This window comes from Salarias fasciatus, chromosome 7 (genome assembly GCF_902148845.1).
Source record: "Salarias fasciatus chromosome 7, fSalaFa1.1, whole genome shotgun sequence".
Lineage (NCBI taxonomy): Eukaryota > Metazoa > Chordata > Actinopteri > Blenniiformes > Blenniidae > Salarias > Salarias fasciatus.
In genome coordinates this window covers 2,281,106-2,303,754 of record NC_043751.1, presented here as the reverse complement: position 1 = coordinate 2,303,754, position 22,649 = coordinate 2,281,106, and the positions used below count along the sequence as shown (strand labels likewise).

The following is a 22,649-nucleotide window of genomic DNA, read 5'->3' as shown; positions in this document are numbered from 1 at the left end:
CGCAAGACGCCCGGTCTGGACCGGGGACGTCCAACAGCAGGAGGGGACAGAGCAGCTCAGGACGCCCGGTCTGGACCGGGGACGTCCAACAGCAGGAGGGGACAGAGCAGCTCAGGACGCCCGGTCTGGACCGGGGACGTCCAACAGCAGGAGGGGACAGAGCAGCTCAGGACGCCCGGTCTGGACCGGGGACGTCCAACAGCAGGAGGGGACAGAGCAGCTCCCACGGGGAGAACCGGCTCCTGGCGGCCAGGCGTTCATGGGGACGAGGCTGTTTGGTTCTTGGATGTCGGCTCTTCCTCTCACTGTGACACGACTGAAACGTCTGAGAAATAAAACCTGTGAAGTCGACAGTGACGATAACCCAATGCCTCTGCTGGACCTCAGTCTCACTTGAAGGAAACGCTCCAAGACACAACAGTTCAAGACTTTTTGCAGTGACGCTGAAGCAGGTGTAGAATAGTGCCTGAAGCAGGAGCTGGCCCCTGCTGGTGAAGACGCGTCACTGCAGCGTCAGAAAACACTCCAGCAGCCGTTTTCTTTGGTGTTCTTTCACTTCTTTAATGTCCTAGCTAATAATCCAGCAGGTTTCTGTCCAGCTAAAAAACCATCACTAGCTCATCATGCACCACGTTTAGTCTGTTACAAAATCCAGAGTACAAAAGCATTAATATTCTGTCACTACGCCGTTACGAGTAAGCCTGAACATTGGAATGCACTAATAAAAATAACAAAACAAGGTCAAATATAAAAATCTAAAAGTATAAATAGAAATTTGGTCCATCAAGGTGATTACTATAATATTATGTACATTAGATTATTATTTGATCATTTCCAGGCCCTGGTTAGTTCGGTGCAGGACATCTGAAAAAGACGCGCTAAAAAATAACATTTGATGTAAAAAGATGCAGCTTTTCCCTTTTTCTTCTTATTTTTTAAAATAAATCCCCGGTTTGGCTCAGTGCCAATAAATACAAAGGTTGATGGAGAAGCTAAGCTAGCGCAGCGTTGCAGTGGACAGGTTAGTCTACAGCTCGTATCAAGGTTAGCAGGACGAGACCAAGGACGCAAAAAGGCACATAAAGAGTCCGAATCCCGCTGGAGCTGAGAGCACGAGGGGGAAACGCAGCTGCAGCAGCTGCAGTAACAGCTGCAGTAACAGCTGTGTTACAGCTGCAGTAACAGCTGCGTTACAGCTGCAGTAACAGCTGTGTTACAGCTGCAGTAACAGCTGCAGTAACAGCTGCAGTAACAGCTGTGTTACAGCTGCAGTAACAGCTGCAGTAACAGCTGCAGTAACAGCTGCAGTAACAGCTGCGTTACAGCTGCAGTAACAGCTGCAGTAACAGCTGCGTTACAGCTGCAGTAACAGCTGCAGCTGCAGTAACAGCTGCATTACAGCTGCAGTAACAGCTGTGTTACAGCTGCAGTAACAGCTGCATTACAGCTGCAGTAACAGCTGCGTTACAGCTGCAGTAACAGCTGCAGCTGCAGTAACAGCTGCATTACAGCTGCAGTAACAGCTGTGTTACAGCTGCAGTAACAGCTGCATTACAGCTGCAGTAACAGCTGCATTACAGCTGCAGTAACAGCTGTGTTACAGCTGCAGTAACAGCTGCGTTACAGCTGCAGTAACAGCTGCAGTAACAGCTGCGTTACAGCTGCAGTAACAGCTGCAGCTGCAGTAACAGCTGCATTACAGCTGCAGTAACAGCTGTGTTACAGCTGCAGTAACAGCTGAGTTACAGCTGCAGTAACAGCTGTGTTACAGCTGCATTACAGCTGCAGTAACAGCTGTGTTACAGCTGCAGTAACAGCTGCAGTAACAGCTGTGTTACAGCTGCAGTAACAGCTGCAGTAACAGCTGCAGTAACAGCTGAGTTACAGCTGCAGTAACAGCTGTGTTACAGCTGCAGTAACAGCTGCAGTAACAGCTGCAGTAACAGCTGTGTTACAGCTGCAGTAACAGCTGCAGTAACAGCTGCAGTAACAGCTGTGTTACAGCTGCAGTAACAGCTGCAGTAACAGCTGCAGTAACAGCTGAGTTACAGCTGCAGTAACAGCTGTGTTACAGCTGCAGTAACAGCTGCAGTAACAGCTGCATTACAGCTGCAGTAACAGCTGAGTTACAGCTGCAGTAACAGCTGTGTTACAGCTGCTGCCCCGCTCCTCCACGTGCTTCTCAGACCAGCGACTCCAGGCTCTCGGCGGCGCTGGCCGCCGTCCCCACCACGATGCTCCCGTTGTTGTCCTCAGAAGCGAGAGTTTTCTGGTCTTCCTGCGTCCCGACGAGACTCAGCATGGCTTTGTACAGGAACTGGTACTGATCCTGGAAACAGGAGCGAGAGTTTTCCTTCATATATAATCCTATCGGCATCTTTTCCGCTGCCATAAGACATTAAACACAGCGATATAACAGAGATAGGATCCAAACATGTCCAAAATAATACACTAAAAATGCTCTTTGAATTAATCTAAATTTATTAATATTCTACTTACTTGATTTTGATATTGTTACAGCACATGTAATGTAATGATTTAGAAAGTTTAAGTAAAAATAAGTTTGCTCAATTTCTCCAGGTTAGTAGAGCAGAGACAAACTTCAAAATGGATGAATGACAAGAGTTTAATTAACATGAGAGACATTTAAAAGAATGACTGAAATGAAGCTGAGCGGAGCTAAACAGCTGTCTGCCACTCTCTCTCTCTGATGGTGGTTAACCGTGGCTGCTCTCTCTCTCTCTCTCTGATGGCGGTTAACCTTGGCTGCTCTCTCTCTCTCTGATGGCGGTTAACCTTGGCTGCTCTCTCTCTCTCTGATGGCGGTTAACCTTGGCTGCTCTCTCTCTCTCTCTCTCTCTCTGATGGCGGTTAACCTTGGCTGCTCTCTCTCTCTCTCTCTCTCTGATGGCGGTTAACCATGGCTGCTCTCTCTCTCTGATGCTGGTTAACCTCGGTTTACCTCGGTTATTGATTCTGACTCACCACGTCCGCGAAGACTCCGGGTCTCATGAGGTTGGTCAACTTGGCCACTTGAAAGACGTCCACCGTCCCCTCGGCGTCCAGCTGACGAGTTAAAGAGGACAGCGCGCAGAAGGTTCCGGCTGTGGCTCCGCCCACACTGAGAGACACAGCCAATCACAGGAGAGTGTTGTGAAGCCTGTCCAGAGGAGGACCTGCTGCGGGCGGGAGGGGGTCTTACTCGTCGTGGACCACGGCGGGGCCGTCCTTGGTGCTGGTCCCGTCATTCACCAGGTTCAGGAGCTCAAAGGTGTTGCTGATGGGACTGTCCGGGTTCGGCCAGCGGGGGGCGCGGTAGTGCTTCACCTCCAGGACGTAGTCGTCCTGTCAGAGAGACACGTCACTGAGCATCCCCCGCTGTTTCTGGACTATACTGCACATTTAACGAAAAGAAACACCACGAAGAGGAAACGAAGCTGTCCTGCTACTAAAACACTTTTATGGTCCCACGTGTGGAGAGTCCAGGTCTTCACAGTTCCAGAACTTCTCTGTCCTCTTCAGCAGGGGAACACTTTGCTGTACTGGAGGGTTTTCTGTAGCAGCTTTCTGTTGTCATACAGTGACACCTAGTGGCCACAGGTAGTATGAGCAAGTCACTAACAGAAGTGGAACCAGCAGCCAGAAAATACGCTAAATAGACATGAAGGCGTTCTGAAGGACTTCAAGTATTTAGAGACAACTTATCCTGTTAAAAGACTTACTCACTTACTCACTGACTGGAAATCTCACCCTGGACTTCAAGAAACCTGGATCCTGGGCCTGTCCAGTCTCCCTCCAGACCCTGGGATCTGGATTTCTGGATCCTGGGCCTGTCCAGTCTCCCTCCAGACCCTGGGATCTGGATTTCTAAACGAATTGTGCTGACTGTCCCTTTTCTTTTGGGCGTTTGTTGCGTTCGAGAGCTCGGTCCTCGCTGGGGGTGAATATGGGACCTTAGCTGTCTGTATTCAGACAACAGGTATAAATGAAACCATGAGCAGGAACTGAAGAGAGAGACACAGAAGCTGTCAGACTGAAGAAAACCAGCCAATGAGAAATGCATTCTGGGACAGGAGAACCTCTGCAGCTCATTCTGTCAGCTCTCAGCAGAGATCATCAGAAGAATGAAAAACAGTAATTGGACATTAAACCGTCATAAATGCCAGAGTGGAACCATCCATCCTGAAATGAAGCTGCTGGTTGTGAAAGTGAGTAGATGAACTCATTCCAGCGTTGCTTCATGCTGCAGGTTTTGGAAGGAAGGCCAGAGATCACACCGACCTGCGTGGCCTCCAGAACGTAGTCCTGGACCACCAGGACGTCCTCGTTGGACAGACAGACGCAGGTCTCGCTCCTCTGAGTGACGGTGAACATCTGATAGCTGATTGGCTGTCCTTTGGTAGGCCAGAAGACGCAGAGCTCCGCCTCCTCCTCCATCTGAGGACAGTTAGCATGATTGGACTCAGGATTTCCTCTCGCCCGTGCGCTGGACAGTGTCCACACAGTGGCGCCGCTAACCTAGCATGAGTGAGTTGGTAGCTAGCTACGGAAAAAATGATCCTGCACACAACAATAACATGACACTGAATCGGCTTAGCGTAGCTTAGCATTTCACAGCACTGTGATCCTTCACAACTACTGAAAAACATATTCAGCCTTGCTTAGCTTAGCTTAGCTTAGCTTAGCACAGCTACCAAAGAAAAACTGCCTTTTGAAACTAAACTGGGTACACCAGAAAATGATGAAGGTGATTAGCATAGCTTAGCATTGGAAGTCCAAAGTTACAAACATACTGTTGTGTTTTCCTTTGTTAAAAAGATACAGCATGTCCTTTCTGTCTTTTAGCTTGGACAATTTTTCAGTGCGAGCTAAGCTAAGCCTTAAAAGACTATAGTATAACAAATTAGCTTCAGAAATGTGACTTTAATGTTTCTTCGGTTTATGATTGCTAACTAATAGCAGCAAAAGACTGGTTTCAACTTGTATTTACGAGGGTTTAAGAGGGAGGGTTGGACATTATTTTGTCCTCATTGAACAGACGGTATCAGAGGAGTCCCTCACCGCCGTCAGAGACACGATGACCTGAGCGTTATGGTCCCAGATCATCCTCCAGAAGTCCCTGATCGTGCTGGGCAGTGGATGCTGGGTAATGATGAACTCGCCGGTCCGTCTGTAACCCTGCAGGTATGAAACCAAAACTAAAGTTCATCCACCGCCACTTTCCCACCCAGAATCAGAAACAAGGTCTTTTCCTGGAGACTTCTGGACACGGCGGTCCAGAGGAGTTTGAGGCGAGGCTGTTTGGCTGTTCTCACGCTGATGTATGAAGCGTTGATGTAGTCAGACGTTTCCCCCGCTGACGTGGACAGGCGTATGCGGGACCTCTCAACTGCAAGAGGACAAGAAGCCAGAGGACGCAGCGTCTGATTGGTCCGTAGCTTTTGGCGGGCCTGTCCTGTGACGAGGCTTCCGGACGGCGGCCGGACCTACCGGGCATGACGGAGCAGCTGCGGTTCTTGCTGCGGTTGCAGTCCTGCAGAGCCGTGCTGTAGTCGCTCTGCTTCGCCCCGGACCGGCACACCAGCTGCTGGCGGCAGAACCACGGCGTTCACCTCAGGACGTCCCCCACCCCGTCCCCACAGGACACTCAGAGCTGTCTTCTCCCTCTCACCTTGAACTGCTCATCCAGGCCAGTCTTCCCAGCGTGCCCGGCGGTCAGCAGCTCGTCTGTGTACCTGTGCAGCTGAGCCGCCGCCACCTCCGTCTCCCCGGACAAGATGGCCTCCACCAAGGCGTCGTGGATGAAGACGTACTGTTCCTGCAGGCAGAGCAGACGCTCGATCACATGGGTCCTGAAGTCCTGAAAGGAACGCTCCACATCCTCACTACCAGAGTGGAGTCCCGTCCCCGACCGGGGTCTCTTTCACACAACTCAATACTCTAAACCAGATCCAGAATCTGAAAACTGGACCATCTGAACAACCAGGACTGGAAATCAAGACCCAGGCTCTGGAATTCTTCACGGTCCAGGAGGTTCACATGAGTCTTTGACAGAACCTGAATGTTTCCAGTTTGGCCAGACTTTGTTTTGTAAGAACACAGAGTCTCTGGTTTTGAACAATCTGACCAAATGAGTCCATTCCGGTTCTGTGCAGACTCCAGGTCAGTCAGATCCTGAACCAACCATGAAGGAACAGAGCTGCGTGTGTCCGCAGGCTCAGAAGTGGCAGCTCGTCATTTCGTTTGTATCCAGTAGATTTTTTTCAGTCAAAACAGACAAGAGAACCTGAAATGTGAAGTCTGACCTGGGTCTGGACCAGGTAGTTCCTCTGTGTCCGGATGTGCTTCAGGAACCCGGAGATGTTCACGGCGCCCTCGTCCCTGATCTGCTTCAGCATGCTGTCCAGGACAATGTAGGTTCCCGTCCGGCCGACCCCGGCGCTGCCGACACCACACAGAGAGACGATGAAACCACAGAAGTGAGCGCCGGGCTGAAGCTGGAGGCGTGGCGAGGCTCCACCTGCAGTGCACCACCGCCGGGCCCCGCTGCTCCGTCTGGGCCCGGGACGACTTGCGGACGAAGCTGAGCAGCGGCAGGGCGAGCTCGGGCACGCCCATGTCGGGCCACTGGGTGTAGTGGTACTGTGTGACGGTCCGCTCGCTGCCCCGCCCCTTCTGGGAGCCCTGAGGGAGGGAGACCAGCATCAGAGCTCATCTCAAACACTGACGACGACTCAGAGACTGAAGGCGACATGTCAGGCTTGTTTTGAAGACTTTCCAGACTCCGAAGGCCGGCTAACTTGCTAACTTCAAGTCTGATCTGCTGTCAGTGGAGGTCAACGTTTTGGAAGGTGAGAAGACAGACGGCAGAGCGTCCGGCCGACCGACCTTCTTGCGGGTGTTCCTCACGGTGAAGGTCCTCTGGGTGTAGTAGGCCAGCGCCCTGCTGCTCTTCACCGTCACCAGGAAGTCGCCGTACTCCTCCTGCACCTCCACCGGCCAGTACTGGTCACACTTCCTCTGAGGAGACAATGACCACAGACATGGTCACCGAGGAGGACGAGGACGCTTCACCAGCGATCCATCGACTCGGAGTGGAGACAGTCCTCAGAGAAAGTCCTCATTCCAGAGTCTGGGCTCAGACCGAGGCGAGAAAGCCACTGACCCGCCCCTTCTCCACCAGGTTGGTGATCATGACGATGACGCCGACGTTCTGCTCCCAGATCATCCTCCAGAAGTCCTCGGTGCTGGACCGCAGGGGGCCCTGGGCAGCGATGTATGAGCGCGGCTTCTTGAAACCCTGAAACACAAGACGGTGCATCAGGCCTCCGGAGCCATCCTGACCCACACGAGACCCGCAACCGATTGTTCTGGTTCTGCTTCCACTGCTGCTCATTCTGGAATCAGCAGGATCCAGGTTTGTCCTGCCAGCCACCATCATGGTCAGAGGGCTCTACTGCGGCTCCGATTCCAGCTACGGTCCAGGAAACGGATCTGGACCGGTTCAGGAACTCGGTAGTTTAATTAGGTCTAACACAGCACAAAGAAACTGGGTCTGTTTGTTGATGAATCCTAGTGAAAGGTCTGGTTTTCAGAGTCTGATTCAGGTTCTTTGAGGATCTGTCTCAAGTCCTGGTCTGGTCTGAAGGATCCTGGTCCAGTTTTAAAGCCTTCAGCCTCAATTATACTCCAGATGCTTTGTGAAGGTTCTGCGTCATCTTGTCGAGTCTGGACCTCTTTTCAAGAATCCAGGTGGAGCTTTGAGCTCTGCTTTAAAGGAACACTCCGACATGTTTGGACCCACGCCCTTTCTCTATCATTGACAAATTGAGATAAGCTCCAAAATACCTTTCTTGTGTCTGTGCGTCCAGTGGCTGGATCCCAGCTGTTAGCATTGTAGTTAGCTTAGCGCAAGCATAGTGCTCCGCGGAAGGATATACCGGCGCACAGCCAGAAGGAGTAGAAGTATACAAAGGTGCGAGGGTCGCCTTCTTCTGGCTGCTACTGCTGTGCTCCGGTATATCCTTCCAGAGCTCTGCTATGCGCAGGTCTGTGTATCAAAACATTATTTTAACGGATTGAAAAGAAAACACGTCTTTTAAAATGTTTTATAACCATTCAGACTTACTTCATGTGCTAATACGCCGTCCCCTGGACCACTGGAAGGAGGATTTTGTCCACTTTCGCCAGTCCGGCTCTGACTCCTATTGACTTCCAGCAATTGAGCTAAGCTAACTACGATGCTAACAGCTGGGATCCAGCCGCTGGACGCACAGACACAAAAAAAGGTATTTATGAGCTTATCTCACTTTGTCAATGATAGGGAAAGGGCGTGGGTCCAAAAATATGGGAGTATTCCTTTAAGAAAATCTATTTTTACATCTTTTTTTAAAATTTTTTTTAACAAAAACACTGATGTCTTCATCAGTCCAGAAAAAGCCCTTTTCTGGGTTCTTTAGGAAAACATTTCCATGGAAGAGAATCTCCTAACATGCTGTTTTCAGCAGCGTCAGGACCTTCGGCCGTCCCTCTTCAGGTCAGCATGCTGGTTGCCACAGAAATAGTTCCAGGGACCGTGGACTCAGAGCTGCCCCCTGGTGGAGGGAGGTGAAGAGCAGCTCATTCTCTGAGCCTTCAATGCTTCAGAAAGTTTCATAAAGTTTCCTGAGCAGTTATCAAGTCAACTTCACAAAGTTTCAAAGTTTTCTGCTTCAAAACTGAGCTGGTGAATCCAGCGCCATCAAATGTACAATCCTTTCAGGCTCGTTTGGAGTTTTTTGGGAGTGTAGCACAAGAAAAGACGGAGAACAAACAAGGACGAGGCTGGAGGAGTGAAGAGGCAGAAATCCTGCAGGACGAGTTGAATCTGACACAGGAGAGACGAGCGGCGCTCCTCCTTCAATCGCTGGCTTTCATCGCCGGTAACCTTCGCAGTGACTGACAGCGTCAAGTTGCCTTCAGAGCGAGACGCAGACAAAAGTGTGAGCTGGAGAGATCCTCGACAAGCTTTTACCAACTCAGTAACCTGCACGCCGCCTCTCCAGAGAGGCCCTGACTGCCGCCGCCGCCGCTCTTTAGTGTGGGCTGTGCCTGACACAAAACAACAACACGCTGAAATGAGGTTTCAGCGCCGGCGCCACAATGGAGCGCCGTGCAGGTCCCCGCTAACAGCCGCGGCTTCAGGGAAATGTGCACGTTCGGTGAAGAGGCTGAGGAGAGAATACACATCAAATGAAAACAGCCTGGATTGTGTGTTGGGCTCAGGACTGAAGATGAAGGCCTCGCCTCGCAAAGAAAACCAAAAGAAGCGTCTCACGTCCACGAAGTTGGCGTTGATGTAATCCGCCGTCTTGCCGTCTTTGTCGGACTGCGGCGAGAGGCGCACACGGCTGTGGTCATCTGAGATCAAAGACGGAAACAATGTGGTCAGTTTAATGTGGAGAAAGCCGCTCCTTCCTGAAAGAGACGCGAGAATCAGAAAGAAGAAGGAAATACTAGAAACTCTACCGCAACAATCACAGCTTCAATGCTAATGCTAATGCTAGCAGTTTTGATGTGATTTAACTGAAATGTGGTCTTGACTAATTTTTTGTTTTGTTGTGATATAGCACATCTTTATGGAGGCTAACGCCAGTTCAAGCTAAATGCTACATTCCAGAAAGCACCATCACGTGTCAATAATCAAATCAGCATTCCCTGGCCGATAGCGGCGCCAGGATGTTTGTTTGGAGCCACAGAGAAGCCAGCTCCATCTCCGCCTCCTGCGCCGCCCGGGGCCTTCAGAGTGGCCTGCAGCTTCATAAAGGCTGAAAGACAGTGAAGCCCGGCGAGGACGTACAGGCCAGGATGTTGCTGTATCTGTTTTTGGTCTGGTTGTCGGGATGGTTGGAGCTGTCGGTGGTCATGCTCATGTCCACCGTGCACGTCTGCACCGCCTGCAGAGCAACACACACACACACACACACACACACACACACACACACACACACACACACACACACACAGTCAAGAAGAACTCAAGAAGTCATTCCACCCCACGGCCCACACCATCCAGTCAACAGGTAGAAACTCAAATCAGCCTGAAGAAAAACAAATGATTTCTATGTCAGGAAAATAATGTTTTCCAGTTCAAATGAAGTGAATGAATTCAGAACAGCTGGTCTTAATGTTTGAATAAATTGTTCTGAGTACTAAAAAGAAATAATACATAATCACTGTAATTATATTAGATAACATTATTACTATTATCATCATTATCACTATTAAAACCATCTATGAGCTTTATGTTTGGAAAGTTCACAGCAAATCGCTGACGGAATAATTTTAAAAAACGATCTGTCTATTATATTGGTTATATTAGAGCTGTTCTTTATTATCAATAAATGATATCACTAAAAAGTGAGTAAAAAGTCACTAAAAAAATTCAGTCCTCAAAAACATCTGAAATTAAAATCTTCCTGAAAACAGACTTATTATTTTAACGGCTGCTGTTGAGTCTGAAGATGTTTAGAGAAGCTGCAGGCAGGCTATCAGAAAAATGGATTTCATGAAGTTCGACAAGTGGAAACTGGACTCAAAATATAATTATCTTTGGGAGTTATGGTATATTGTTGTAGCCAAAACGTCTAAACACAAAAGGTGAAAATCGCTAGTTCAACGTCCCTCGTGGCCACATGTGGTACTGCAGGACCGACAGAAGCATCACACCACTCCAGAGGAAACACACTCCTGTCACAGTCTGTCAGGAGCTTCACATGTTAGCTTCACAATTCCTCTGTTTGGTGACTTTTTTTTAGAAATTATTAAATTTACAGAAACTATGCGGCCAGAGGTGTGTGGGCCGTTTGCCGGGACAGCAGAGCTCAAACAGACGGTCAGCGAACAAGAAAGACGTTCGGTTCACAGGACAGGACAGAAACTGGTGGTGCGAGCTGAGGACGGGGCGGGGACAGGACGGGGCGGGGACCGTCTTACCTCGTAACTGTCCTTCAGAACCTAACGACCAGGGAGGAAGCAGCAGGCAGCCGGGACGTTTCCATGACAACACAGTCAACCAATGAGGAGACGGATCACAGGACGACACACACGACAACAGAAGAACAATGCTTTGGTCATGCAGACACAACACACACACACACACACACACACACACACACACACCTGGAACTCCTGCTGGAAACCCTGAACGTCATGAAGTTCAGCGACATGTTGTACGAAGTCTTTCACAGGAAACGACGTCTGATCAGCTGGAACGAACCAATCACAGCACAGAGCTCTCACTGTCCTCATTTATCATCAGTGTGTAGGACAGCGTCTCCGTTCCGTCTCACAAATGGAAGTTAGACCGCGTGAGTCTAAAAACAGGTCCCTGTCCTGGTCTATGTTCTGGTCCCTGTCCTGGTCTATGTTCTGGTCCCTGTCCTGGTCTATGTTCTGGTCCCTGTCCTGGTCTATGTTTTGGTCCCTCCCGGTCTATGTTCTGGTCCCTGTCCTGGTCTATGTTTTGGTCCCTCCTGGTCTATGTTCTGGTCCCTCCTGGTCTATGTTTTGGTCCCTCCTGGTCTATGTTCTGGTCCCTGTCCTGGTCTCATCCTGCTACAGAGACTAGAATATATTATGGGGATTGAAGGTTCAGCATTAAACTGATTCCATCATATTTAGCAGAAAGGTTCCACTTGGTTCATGTTAACGATAAATCTTTAGCTCAAACTTGGAGTTCCACAGGGTTCTGTTCTAGATCCTATACTAAAGATACACATGGAGTTCCACAGGGTTCTTCCTTGTAAAGGGGGCGTTTCCTTCCCTCCGTGTCTTCTTGCTCGTGAGGGTCTGCTGGGTTTTCTGGGTGAAAGCAGCCTAAAAACGACTGTGTTGAGACGGTGCTGTGTAAATAAAGCTGAACTGAACTGAAGTGGATCCCAGACTCTGGTGATCCAGCTCCAGGTCCAGGATGTGACCGACGGATGGCTCTGTCCCGGCGGTGGCTCTGAGAGGCGGCGGGCGTGTGAGCGTTACCGGACGTCAGCGTGGCGGCGGACGGCGCCGAGATGACCCTGGGCGAGGAGCTGTCGTCGATGTAGAAGGTGGCGGTCTGGAAGCAGGCCCTGAGGAGAGACAGCAGGGGTCGGAGGTGAAGACTACATGCTTTTGTCTGGAACGGCAGCCCGTTTAGCGGAGAACAGGCAGTAATCTGCTGAACACGGAGCAGGAATCTGTTCTCTTAATCCTTGACAAGTTCTTAAAGGGATGAGGCGCCGCTGCCGCTGTCGGACCGGCGTTGTCTCGGCCAGAAATGGTCATCAGGGATTATCTGGGAAAAACACAAACGGCCTCATCCCAGAGGTCTGCTGGGTCCACAGCTCAGACTGCTGGTTTGGCCTTCACTGCCTGAAGAACCTTCTCACTGGCTGTTTTCATCAGCTGACGGTGAAACGCTCCCCGTCCAGCAGGTTCAAGCTCAGAAAGCCTCAGGCTGTTTTCACATATATGTGGGTCGAGCCAAAGGAGCATTAAAAAAGATGCAACGTTTCAATTTTCAACCAATACGGTCCTTTTCACATCTGCTTCTCATGACCGCAGAGCAGCCGCTCGAGACAAGGGAAGTGTGGGGTTTCCATGACAACCAGGTGAAAGTTGGCGTAAAACAGCAAAACAGCAGCCTTGCTCGGGGCTCTCAAGTCTCACGTGACAGTCACGCATTTCGGTCTTCCGCCACGCCTCGCGCCACTCATTGTATTTCTCACGCTGAAAAAAAAATACTGGTAAATTACCGTAGTCTGGAGCGCCGCTGCTGTGGAACCGCCAAGAATCAAACAGGTGTGCAAACCTGTCACTTACCTGTCAATCAAAAAAGGAAAGGGGCGGGGCTAAAATCACGCAACAACCAGTGGGAAAAAGCATCGTTATCACGAGAGTCTGCTACAGAGAGCGAGCGGCAGAGACTTTCCTCTTCCTGCCATCATGACATGTGATCACTCTTCCCGGGACTGAGCCGACTACGGGAGCCTGGGAGGTTCATACAGGCACAGCATCTGGACTGTGGGTCGAGCTAAAACGGTGTGCTTCCACACATCTGCCGCGCCGCATCCCAGGTCGACCCCCGCCGCTCCGAGACCCCCCCATTCAGCCGCTCTCAGAGCGGGCGAGTTAGAGCGACAATTAGAGCGAGTGGCGCTTTCACACCAACCCAGTCCGCCGTGCTCGGTCCAGAAACCCTGTTAGGTCGAGCTGAAGTGGGGAGGTGTGAAAACACCCGCAGAGAGAAGTTCGGTTCTCTGATTGGAGGTCTTTCAGACGCAGACTTGTAGAAAAGAGCGTCAAACCCGTCCTCCCTCCGCCTGGTCGGTCAGGATCCTCACTTCCCTGACCGGAGGCGATTTACAGTTTCACCTGAGCTCAGGTGGTCTGTTTGGTTTAATTTGAAGAAAATGTCCAAACATCTCCTCCTTCTGGACCGTCCTGTTCCTTCGGCCAGTTGGACTTCCTGACAGCGTCACTTCCTGCTGAGCTCTCAGGGTTTGGAACACACACACCGTTTCCTCCAGATCGTCAGGGTTCAGGTTAGCTCACCATATCCCACTGTACATCAGAGTTCTGCCTTCTGTTATACTGTGATTACATCGCATTCAGGAGCGTCCTGTGATAGAATCCTCCGTTTGGTCATTAAGCTTGTTGAAGTTCTGGGTATAGAATGACACAGTGATCTCTGAATATCATCAATCAATCAATCAATTTATTTTTGTATAGCCCAGTATCACAACAACAGTTGTCTCAGAGGCTTCAAGATGTTACATTGGTTGGTAAAAATAATATAATAATATCTGAATATCTGGGTCTTGGTTTTGATGGAGCTCTGATAAAAACATGCAGTGAGTTGCACTTTCTGAAACCACCCAGTCCTCTGAGTCATCAGCTTCCACAAACAACACCGACACCGGTGTGACTCGGAGCCGCTGAGAACCTGGAGCAGACCTGATTACATCGATGTGTAAAAAATGTTCTGCTCATTGAAACACTCACACAGCTCTGTGCTGTCAGCAGAGTTAAAGGAATAAAAATGGTGGATTAACTACTCCATTAACTTTGTACTGTCTGTTAAACTCAGCTCAGGTTATCTAAACCACGCCCAGCGCCGGCCTTGTGAAGCACAGAACATTTCTTGGACTGGAGCGCTCGTCCGTCTGACCGCCGCCGAAGGTTTTTCCGTCGCTGCAGAAAAGCCGGCTCTCAGATCACGACCCTAATTTGCGTCACGCTCCTCAGCTGGTTGTACATCTGTAAAGTCACCCCAATCCCCTCCAACTAGTTGACCTGGAAATGCACAGCAGCAGTCCAAATGAGCACCGCGCTGGCCGTGAGGGCGAGTTAGAGGAAAAACAGCGGCGGCGGGATTAGCGGCGCCCGGCCTCCCGCCGCTCGCTACACGGCGCTGACACCGTTCTGCCTCCAAACATCCTGCAGCGGATGTCCTTTTCCATCCCAGCACTGTCGTACATCAGAACACTGCAGATTAATCTGCCTGCGCACACACACACACACACACACACACACACACACACACACATACACACACACACACACACACACACACACACACACATACACATACACACACACACACACACATGCTCTTAAGATTATTACCAGCTTAGCACTGCTCAATCTTGGAGATACAACAACAAGCAGAGCGCAAAACAAGAACAATATGTTGAGTCTGCAGCCGCTGAGGAGGATGAGGAGGATGAGGAGGATGAGGAGGATGAGGAGGATGTTTACTGCCGGCTCTCCTCCCTCTCTGACGGTGGTTATTGGAACAGCTGGAGTTTTCCAGATAGGACAAATAAAATACGAAGGCCTGTTTGGAGATGTGGTGAATGACACTCAGAACCAGATCTGAGAATCTGAAGGCCTTCCTGAGTGCTCCTCAGTGGGACTGTTATGGGAACTCTGTGGGGCTGGATCCCAGGTCCAGAGAGGTGAGGAGTCCCGGGACGATCAGACAGTGGACCAGTGGACCAGTGGAGGGCTGGACTGTCCCACCAGAGTGAGAACGCCGCTTGGGTTTGGAAAGGTGAAAGGTAAGGGCTGTTGAATTTGAAGAGCTGCTGGGAAGTCCTGCTTCCTGCCAGAGCACAGGTTCAGGTTCAGGCTCAGGTTCAGGCTCAGGCTCAGGCTCAGGTTCAGGCTCAGGCTCAGGCTCAGGCTCAGGCTCAGGCTCAGGCTCAGGTTCAGGTTCAGGCTCAGGCTCAGGCTCAGGCTCAGGCTCAGGTTCAGGTTCAGGCTCAGGCTCAGGTTCAGGTTCAGGTTCAGGCTCAGGCTCAGGCTCAGGTTCAGGTTCAGGCTCAGGCTCAGGTTCAGGTTCAGGCTCAGGTTCAGGTTCAGGCTCAGGTTCAGGCTCAGGTTCAGGCTCAGGCTCAGGCTCAGGTTCAGGTTCAGGCTCAGGCTCAGGTTCAGGCTCAGGCTCAGGTTCAGGCTCAGGTTCAGGTTCAGGTCTGGCCTTCTGGCCTGTGGCCTCCAGGGGTCAAATCAATGGCCGCTGTTGGTCTCAGGCGTTACTGCTCTGCGGGTGTTTTCACACCTCCCCACTTCAGCTCGACCTAACAGGGTTTCTGGACCGAGCACGGCGGACTGGGTTGGTGTGAAAGCGCCACTCGCTCTAGTTGTCGCTCTAACTCGCCCGCTCTGAGAGCGGCTGAATGGGGGGGTCTCGGAGCGGCGGGGGTCGCCCTGGGATGTCGCATGGCAGATGTGTGGAAGCACACCGGCTTTAGCTTTACCCGGCTTTACCCACAGTCCAGATGCTGCGCCTTTATGAACCTCCCAGGCTCCCGTAGTCGGCTCAGTCCCGGGAAAAGTGATCACATGTCATGATGGCAGGAAGAAGAAAGTCTCTGCCGCTCGCTCTCTGGCAGACTCTCGTGATAACGATGCTTTTTTCCCACTGGTTGTTGTGCGATTTTAGCCCCGCCCCTTTCCTTTTTTGATTGACAGGTATGTAACAGGTTTGCACACCTGTTTGATTCTTTGCGGTTCCATATCAGCGGCACTCCAGACTAATTTACCAGTATTTTTTTTTCAGCGTGAGAAATACAATGAGTGGCGTGAGGCGTGGCGGAAGACCGAAATGCGTGACTGTCGCTGTAGTGTTTACCATTAGCAAGCTGTTTTGGTTTTACACCAACTTCCGCCTGGTTGTCATGGAAACCCCACACTTCCCTTGGTTAGAGCGGCTGCTCTGCGGTCAGGAAAAGCTGGTGTGAAAAGAGACCATATTAGTTGAAAAATGAAACACTATCTTTGTAGTGGCGCTGCTGCCTTTGGCTCCGCCCACATATATGTGAAAACAGCCTAATGTCGACACCTGATGGACCAAGAACCCCGGAGAGATTGATTTTGTTAGCAGGTGGCCTCACGGCCAGCAGAAGGTGACCGCCTGGAGCTAGCTAGCTAGTAAGCCTTGAATTTAAACACCAGGATTTGTGTACTGTCTCATCGAAGCCTTTTCTTTGTCCTGATATACCAGGTCTCAGAAACGCTCCCTTGTAGACCGTGGAGAGACAGGAGAGTTTCACCATACTGAAGATAAGCTGTTGCAATAGTCATCCAAATGTTTGATGTGGTCCCACAAAAACATCAAGGGAAATCATGGAACATCACCCGCACACAGGGTCAGCCTATCTGACAGCACACGCCCCAGAACAACACACTTCCCTTATTGTGTTTTGTTGTTTAATCTGACAAAGCCAGAGCTTCCATGTTTGGTCTTTTAAAATTCAGTGAAAGCCGACCGGAGCAGTGAAGAAGCGTCAGGAAGCGGCGGCGGCGCCAACCTCCAGTAGACGAGGATCCCGATGAGGACGACGAGGCCCAGGACGGTGAGGGTGGAGATGACGGCCAGAGGGACCACGGCCTTCCTCTCCCTGTCCCTGATGGAGCCCACCCGGGACTCGTGGCTGCTGTTACCGGCATCTACAGAGAGGGGGAGGCGTTAGCGAAGCCACAAGGCGGCGTGGAGCGTTGCTCGCTCACCGCCCGGCACGAGCCGCCGAAACCTGGAAGAGTGGCGTGTTAGTGGAAGAAAAGCCCCGAGTCTGCTTTACCTGCGATCATCGCTTCTGAACGGATTCTGAAGAGATTTGAAACTCTGGCAAGTGTGAGGTCAGTGGCGCTGCAGGGCGCTAGCTAACAGGTACTAGCTAAAGGGCACTAGCTCAGGGTTGCTAGCTGAAGGATCATTTCACTGAAGGCCTTCAGGTTCGTATTAGTTTGGTTTTTGAGTTCACGAGTAACAGGTCTGTAAATATCTGTTCGGGTGCTGCTCTTTCAGCCGGTCTGCAGGCTGCAACGCTGCGGCGCTGCGACTCTGAGGCGCTGCAATGCACCGCTGCGATGCCGCGATGCTGCGACACCGTGATGCGATGCTGCGACGCTGCACTGCAGCGCGGAGAGCCTGAAGAAACTCAGTGTGAAAATGTGAACATCAGCGGCTTTTCTTTCAGTCCCTTTGTGGCCTGAATATTAAGTCGCGGCTTGTTCAGTTCCAGCTGAGAGTGGTAATCAGACTTGGCCTTGACGCTTCTCCATCTTTTCTTCCTGCTCACAGGCGTGTTGACATGTTAACGGACTCATTGTGAACAGATCTTCCTTCTTTGCATTATGACTATTTTTTAACTAAAATGGTTAAAAAAAAGGCTTGAAACCTGGAGGATGGTTGATTTGAAGTTTTACATTTTTTCACGAACACATGATGAAATTACGTTTGAAGAATGTGTAGTTTTATTGCCTTTAAAGTTTTGTTTTTCCTCATTGTCACTGTTTCAAATGACAGATTTAATTAGATTTTTAGCTGCTTTTTTAGTTTTTTTTGTGTGATTCCATTGGTTTACTTGTTTAATCTAGTTGAGCCGTCTTTAGCTTGGTTTGTTTTTCTCTGCTGATTCAATCACTTTGAGCCATTTCCTGTAGTTATTTATTTACAGATAGCAGGATATATTAACCATCTTTACACATCTGTTCTTCCTGCTCTCCTGCTGTTAGTTGATTTACACTTTTAGCCTTTTTATGTATTTATTTTTAAAAAGTTAATTTTAGCTTGAGTAATTTCAGTTAGAGCTGTTTCTCCTCTTACACACCAGCTCTTGGTTTGGTTTAGCCTCTGTAGAAATATATCCATTTCAGGTATTTAACCAGTTTGTGCCTTTTTAGGTTCTGTTCAGCTTAATCAAGCATTCAGCCTTTTTAAAATGAGCCGCTTTCTCACTCTGGCCTCTTGTTCAGTACTGTCATTATCATTTAAAGCTGGAATAATAATGTGTAAAAAAGACACTTGACTTCAGTGTAGGCATTGTGTTGAGTAAACCGAAGACTAAAGAGAAGAGAAACATGTTAAAAGTCATTGTTTCCATTAAAGTGAGTCAGTACTGATGAAACAGGACTGCCGGATTGTACCAGGAACAGCCGTTTGTCCAACATCTGTCAGAACTGACTCAGAACATCTCAGCTGTTTCTCTCACTTTTAAAGGTGAAGTATAAAAATGTAAAAGCCGAACGTATCTTGCTTCTCTGAAGTAAAACAGAAAATCCCAGCGGGTTAATGGATCAAGGCTCGGTGCCGACACCACGTCTCTGGACGATCAGCTGACAGGAACTCGGTCCTCTCTGCTCATTTCCTGTCCTTGTGGGTGGAGTTATCGCTGCCGGAGCCCCGCCCGGCCCTCCAGCCGCCCGGCGCCCGGCTCTGCAGCCTGAGCTCCCCGTCGCTCATCTCCCCGCTGAACAAACACCGAACGGGTCGCATTCCAGCCACCCGCCGAAGCACTCGACAGAAACACTGAGGCGCACAAAGCCCGTCATCAAAAGTCCATCACAGATCAAGTGAGAAGACGCCGCCGCAGCGGCGGCAGCACAAAGCACAGCCGGCCGGCGTGGATCCCACGCCGCCGAAAGCCCAACGGCGGCGTCTGACCTCCGCTGAATCCTGCCTTCATGTTCTGATCACCAGCAGGGAAAAACGCGAGCACGGACCGGCCTTGACCCAGAGACTGTCTGTCAGAACTTTCCTCTTCAGCGCAGAGCGTGCAGAGAGGCTGGGGTCAGCCTGCCGGCTCGTTCACAAAGAGCCCGTTGTGAGCTTTCTACTCGCTGCTCTCTCAGAGCAGGGAGACCCATTCACTCTGCTATTTGTGCAACAGATCTTTGTCTGCCTCTTAAAAAAACCCTGGACACACCGTCCATTATGGAGAGGAGGGAGAGGAGAAGCGCCGGACGGAAGACGGGAGAGGTTACTCCTTTCTGAGCACAGGCGAAAGACACAAAGTGACTCACAGAAAATCTCATCAAAATTAAGGACTCCAAACTTCTCCTCAAAGAGGAGCTCAGAAAAACACTGAAAAGAAGCTGAACTTCAGTCCGCCGTCAGGGGCACGCCTGTGGAAACTCGCTGGAAAAGGTAGAATGGCATTGTGCGGCGCCGCAGCGATGTTTTTAACGCATTTCACGGAGCATAATAGCTCAAGTGTTTTCAATGATGTCCTACTTTCTGCACAGCCGTTACTTTCAATTGACTTGTCAGCGGAGTCAAGGTGATTCTATTCCTGAACTCCCAAAACACACAGAATATTTCATCTAAATGTTTTACACTTCCAGAGAACTTTGCTGCTGGAAAACCAAAATGTAGAAAATATATCAACAATTTCAACTTTCATTTCCAGGCAGTTATTACAAATTCTTCAGCTAAGACAAAATGAATCATGCAAACCTTCAATACCCATTTTCTAACATCTATTCAACAGTTTGTGAATTGATTAGAAATCAGGTATCTGCTGTTTTAGGTTAAACCTCAGTGAGTGTTTGGTTTCAGAAGCTCGAAGGACTCTGCTGCCCTCTGGTGCACAAACCCAGTAGCTTCAGGGAAGTTTTCAGCGTTGAAACCAGACTGAGCTTCTTCACCGGGGTGTCTGACTGTGACAGGTGACCAGAAGTGTCTCAGGAGATGGACAAATGAGTGGAACTGGAATAAATGGACCTGGCGGACTCTCATGGCAGATGGTTCATGAGCTGAAATGCTGGATGAGATGAGAAAAATGAGGCTGAATTGCAGGAGAGAGATGAAGGATTAGTCCAGAGCTGTGGCTGATCCCATGGAGTTTCTAGGTGCCATGCAGTTTGTCGTCCCCCGGTATCGACGGATCGGTTTCTGTTGTTACCTGCGACCGGCTCCTCGTCTGACTCTCTCTCTGTGCGCTCTGAGATACTGAAGTCGGAGGACGTCTCGTTGTCGTAGAGGCCGTCGCCTTGCCCTGAGCCACTCTCCTCCTCCCTGCCCAGCGACCAGGGCGGAGAAACTGCCGACGTTACCGCCGTGGCGGCCGTCGGCGTCGGACGCGCCGCCTCCGGAGTGCTGGCACTGCCACTGCCACTTTCAAAATAGAAGGCGGAGGAGTTTTCCAGGTCCAGGTCGTCAGGGCTCTGCCCGGACTCGGAGGGTGTGGATCTGGTTGAGGACGGCAACGTGCTCTCCCAGGAAGACGAGCTTTCAGCTCTCTCAAACTCCTGGTCTACGCCTTCCTGGGAATCAGGGAGCAGGGCGGAGCCCGAGGCACTACTGCTACTGGAGTCCAGAACCGGCTCCTCTGGGGCTGTGGTGGAGGGGGGGGCTGTGGGTGAGGGGGGGGAGGGCAGACGCCTGGAGATGGGTGTTCTTGTCTGACGCCGTGAACCAGGAGGCCGTGACGGGGGACGGTGGGGCTGCAACAGAAAGGGGCAGTTCACTACGGGGGGCTGGGACAAGCCGGGAGTGTGAAGAGGATGACGAGGGACAGACAGCACTATGGGAGAGCAGACCCTGGTCTAAGGACACACCGTCAGAGTCTGGCAGTGATAGAGAGCGAGGAAAGTCCTGTTCAGCATCAACAGAGGCCCAAAAGACGCCCACGCTAGAACCAAGCCCGAAACTAAGAGAGTCCAGAGCTGAGGACGGCAGGGGGACATGAGGCGACGCATGCAGCCAGGACGAAGATCCCGACGGCTCCAGAGAGCAGCCACACATGGCGTCCACATCGCTCACTACAGGAAAACCTTCGCCACTCACGTCAGGGAGGAAAGACTCTATGGAGCTCCCCGTGGCATACCTCGAGTCCTCCAACCCGACCGAGAAGGATTTGGACAAACCCGGAGTGGAGCTAGAAAGGATGAAGTCAGTGGAGAGAAGAGCTGAAGGCTGGAGTGTAGGACTGAAAGACAGAGGGAAAGTTGAGAGGGACGGATCCCACAAAGGCTCAGAAACCACGCTGGAGCCAGACGAGTCCGGCACGGTCTGCAGTGGAGGAGTACTACCAAACACCGAAGGACTCCCCGAAGACCCGGACTCTGCATCAGCAGCACTATCACTATCATCCAACCCGGGGAAGACCAGGCCGGTCTCCCACCTGGACAGCGGCTGTGAGGGGCGGGGGAGGTGAGGCAGGGTGGAGGCGGACAGCGGGGGGGCTGAAGGAGAAGCTGAGTCTTTGCTTGGCAGCAGCGTGGCAGAGGCATGCTGGGAATCCAAAGCAGAGGCGGGTGACAAAGGCCACGAGGAAGGAGGGTCATGCAAACAGGTGGAGGGACCCACGCCGGGATCCTCGGAGCCACACAGGGGTGGGGGGGTGGAGGGGGAGGAGGGGGACACATAGGGGGGCTCACCATTGGACACTGGCTGAGTGGTCTGCAACAGAACGCCACCGAACCAGACCGAGGAGGGGCTGGGTGAAAAATCAGACTTGCTGGAACTTGTTGGTAGGACGTCTCGGCTGGAGGACGACGGCTGGACGGTTGAAGCTCCTCTCTGGATCCCTGGATGACCTCTGGGTCTGGGGGACACGCTGCCAGCCGTGGTGTCCTCGCTGCCTGGCCGTGCCAGACCTCCGTCGGTCTTCACCTTGATGAAGGACGGTGTTGTGGGTGCTGTGGTGGAGCTGTGTGCCAACATACTTTTACTACCTTTAGTCTTTTCACTGGTCACTGCAGGAGGACTGGGACCTGCTCCACCTACCCCTGGACCAACACTCTCATGGGAGGGTGTTGTAGGACTGAGCCTGAACGGGTTCTTGGTAGCTGTGGTGGAGTAAAGAGCAACCCTCCCTCGGACCTCAGTACTGTCTTGGGTTTTTGGCAGCAGGGTGACATCTGGTGGCCGTAGCGAGGCGCTGCGGCGTGTCGTCTCTGCAGTACTGAAGTGGCGTCCGCCCTGAGTGGATCTCTGCGGTGGCAGATCCGTGGTAGTCCTCCTTCGGTTGGCCTCCATCGTGGTCGGGATGCCAGGAACAGGTAAAAATGGAGATCTGTGAGTCGAGGTGGTCTGTGGGCCGGTGGAGAACCAGCTGTAGTCCTCAGTCGGTTCTGGTTCGTTCCAGGTCGGGTCAGGCTCATAGTTCTGTAGGGGGTAAAGGTCGTGATAAGCATGATGCACTTTTAAGTAACATGTGGTGTTTAAGGAAGTTCAGAATCATTCTTCACCTCGTCAAGAAATGGATCTGATTCTGGATCTGGACGATTTTCTGAAGAGAGAGAGAAGAGTCAACATGAGTCACTGAGAAACACTGAGCTGAGTGTCATGAAGCTATCCTTCAAAAACAGTCTCACTGGTTTGAATTTCACAGTCATGTCATTTT

At 51.0% G+C, this 22,649-nt stretch overlaps 1 protein-coding gene across 1 annotated transcript in view; it reads right to left on the bottom strand.

Annotated features, from left to right (window-relative positions):
* Nucleotides 1-2,048: 2,048 nt before the first annotated feature.
* LOC115392552 (receptor-type tyrosine-protein phosphatase zeta-like) overlaps nt 2,049-22,649 on the bottom strand; it is a 76,059-nt gene continuing 55,458 nt past the window's right edge. Inside the window, 21 exon segments of the mRNA XM_030097243.1 lie at nt 2,049-2,329; nt 2,986-3,121; nt 3,203-3,345; nt 4,282-4,437; nt 5,062-5,178; nt 5,316-5,389; nt 5,491-5,584; nt 5,672-5,818; nt 6,306-6,441; nt 6,521-6,684; nt 6,889-7,020; nt 7,166-7,300; nt 9,317-9,399; nt 9,839-9,935; nt 10,975-10,995; nt 11,161-11,246; nt 12,016-12,104; nt 16,830-16,968; nt 20,205-20,670; nt 20,672-22,411; nt 22,495-22,535. Of these exon segments, the coding sequence (XP_029953103.1) occupies nt 2,183-2,329; nt 2,986-3,121; nt 3,203-3,345; nt 4,282-4,437; nt 5,062-5,178; nt 5,316-5,389; nt 5,491-5,584; nt 5,672-5,818; nt 6,306-6,441; nt 6,521-6,684; nt 6,889-7,020; nt 7,166-7,300; nt 9,317-9,399; nt 9,839-9,935; nt 10,975-10,995; nt 11,161-11,246; nt 12,016-12,104; nt 16,830-16,968; nt 20,205-20,670; nt 20,672-22,411; nt 22,495-22,535 (4,343 nt within the window). The 3' untranslated portion in view covers nt 2,049-2,182.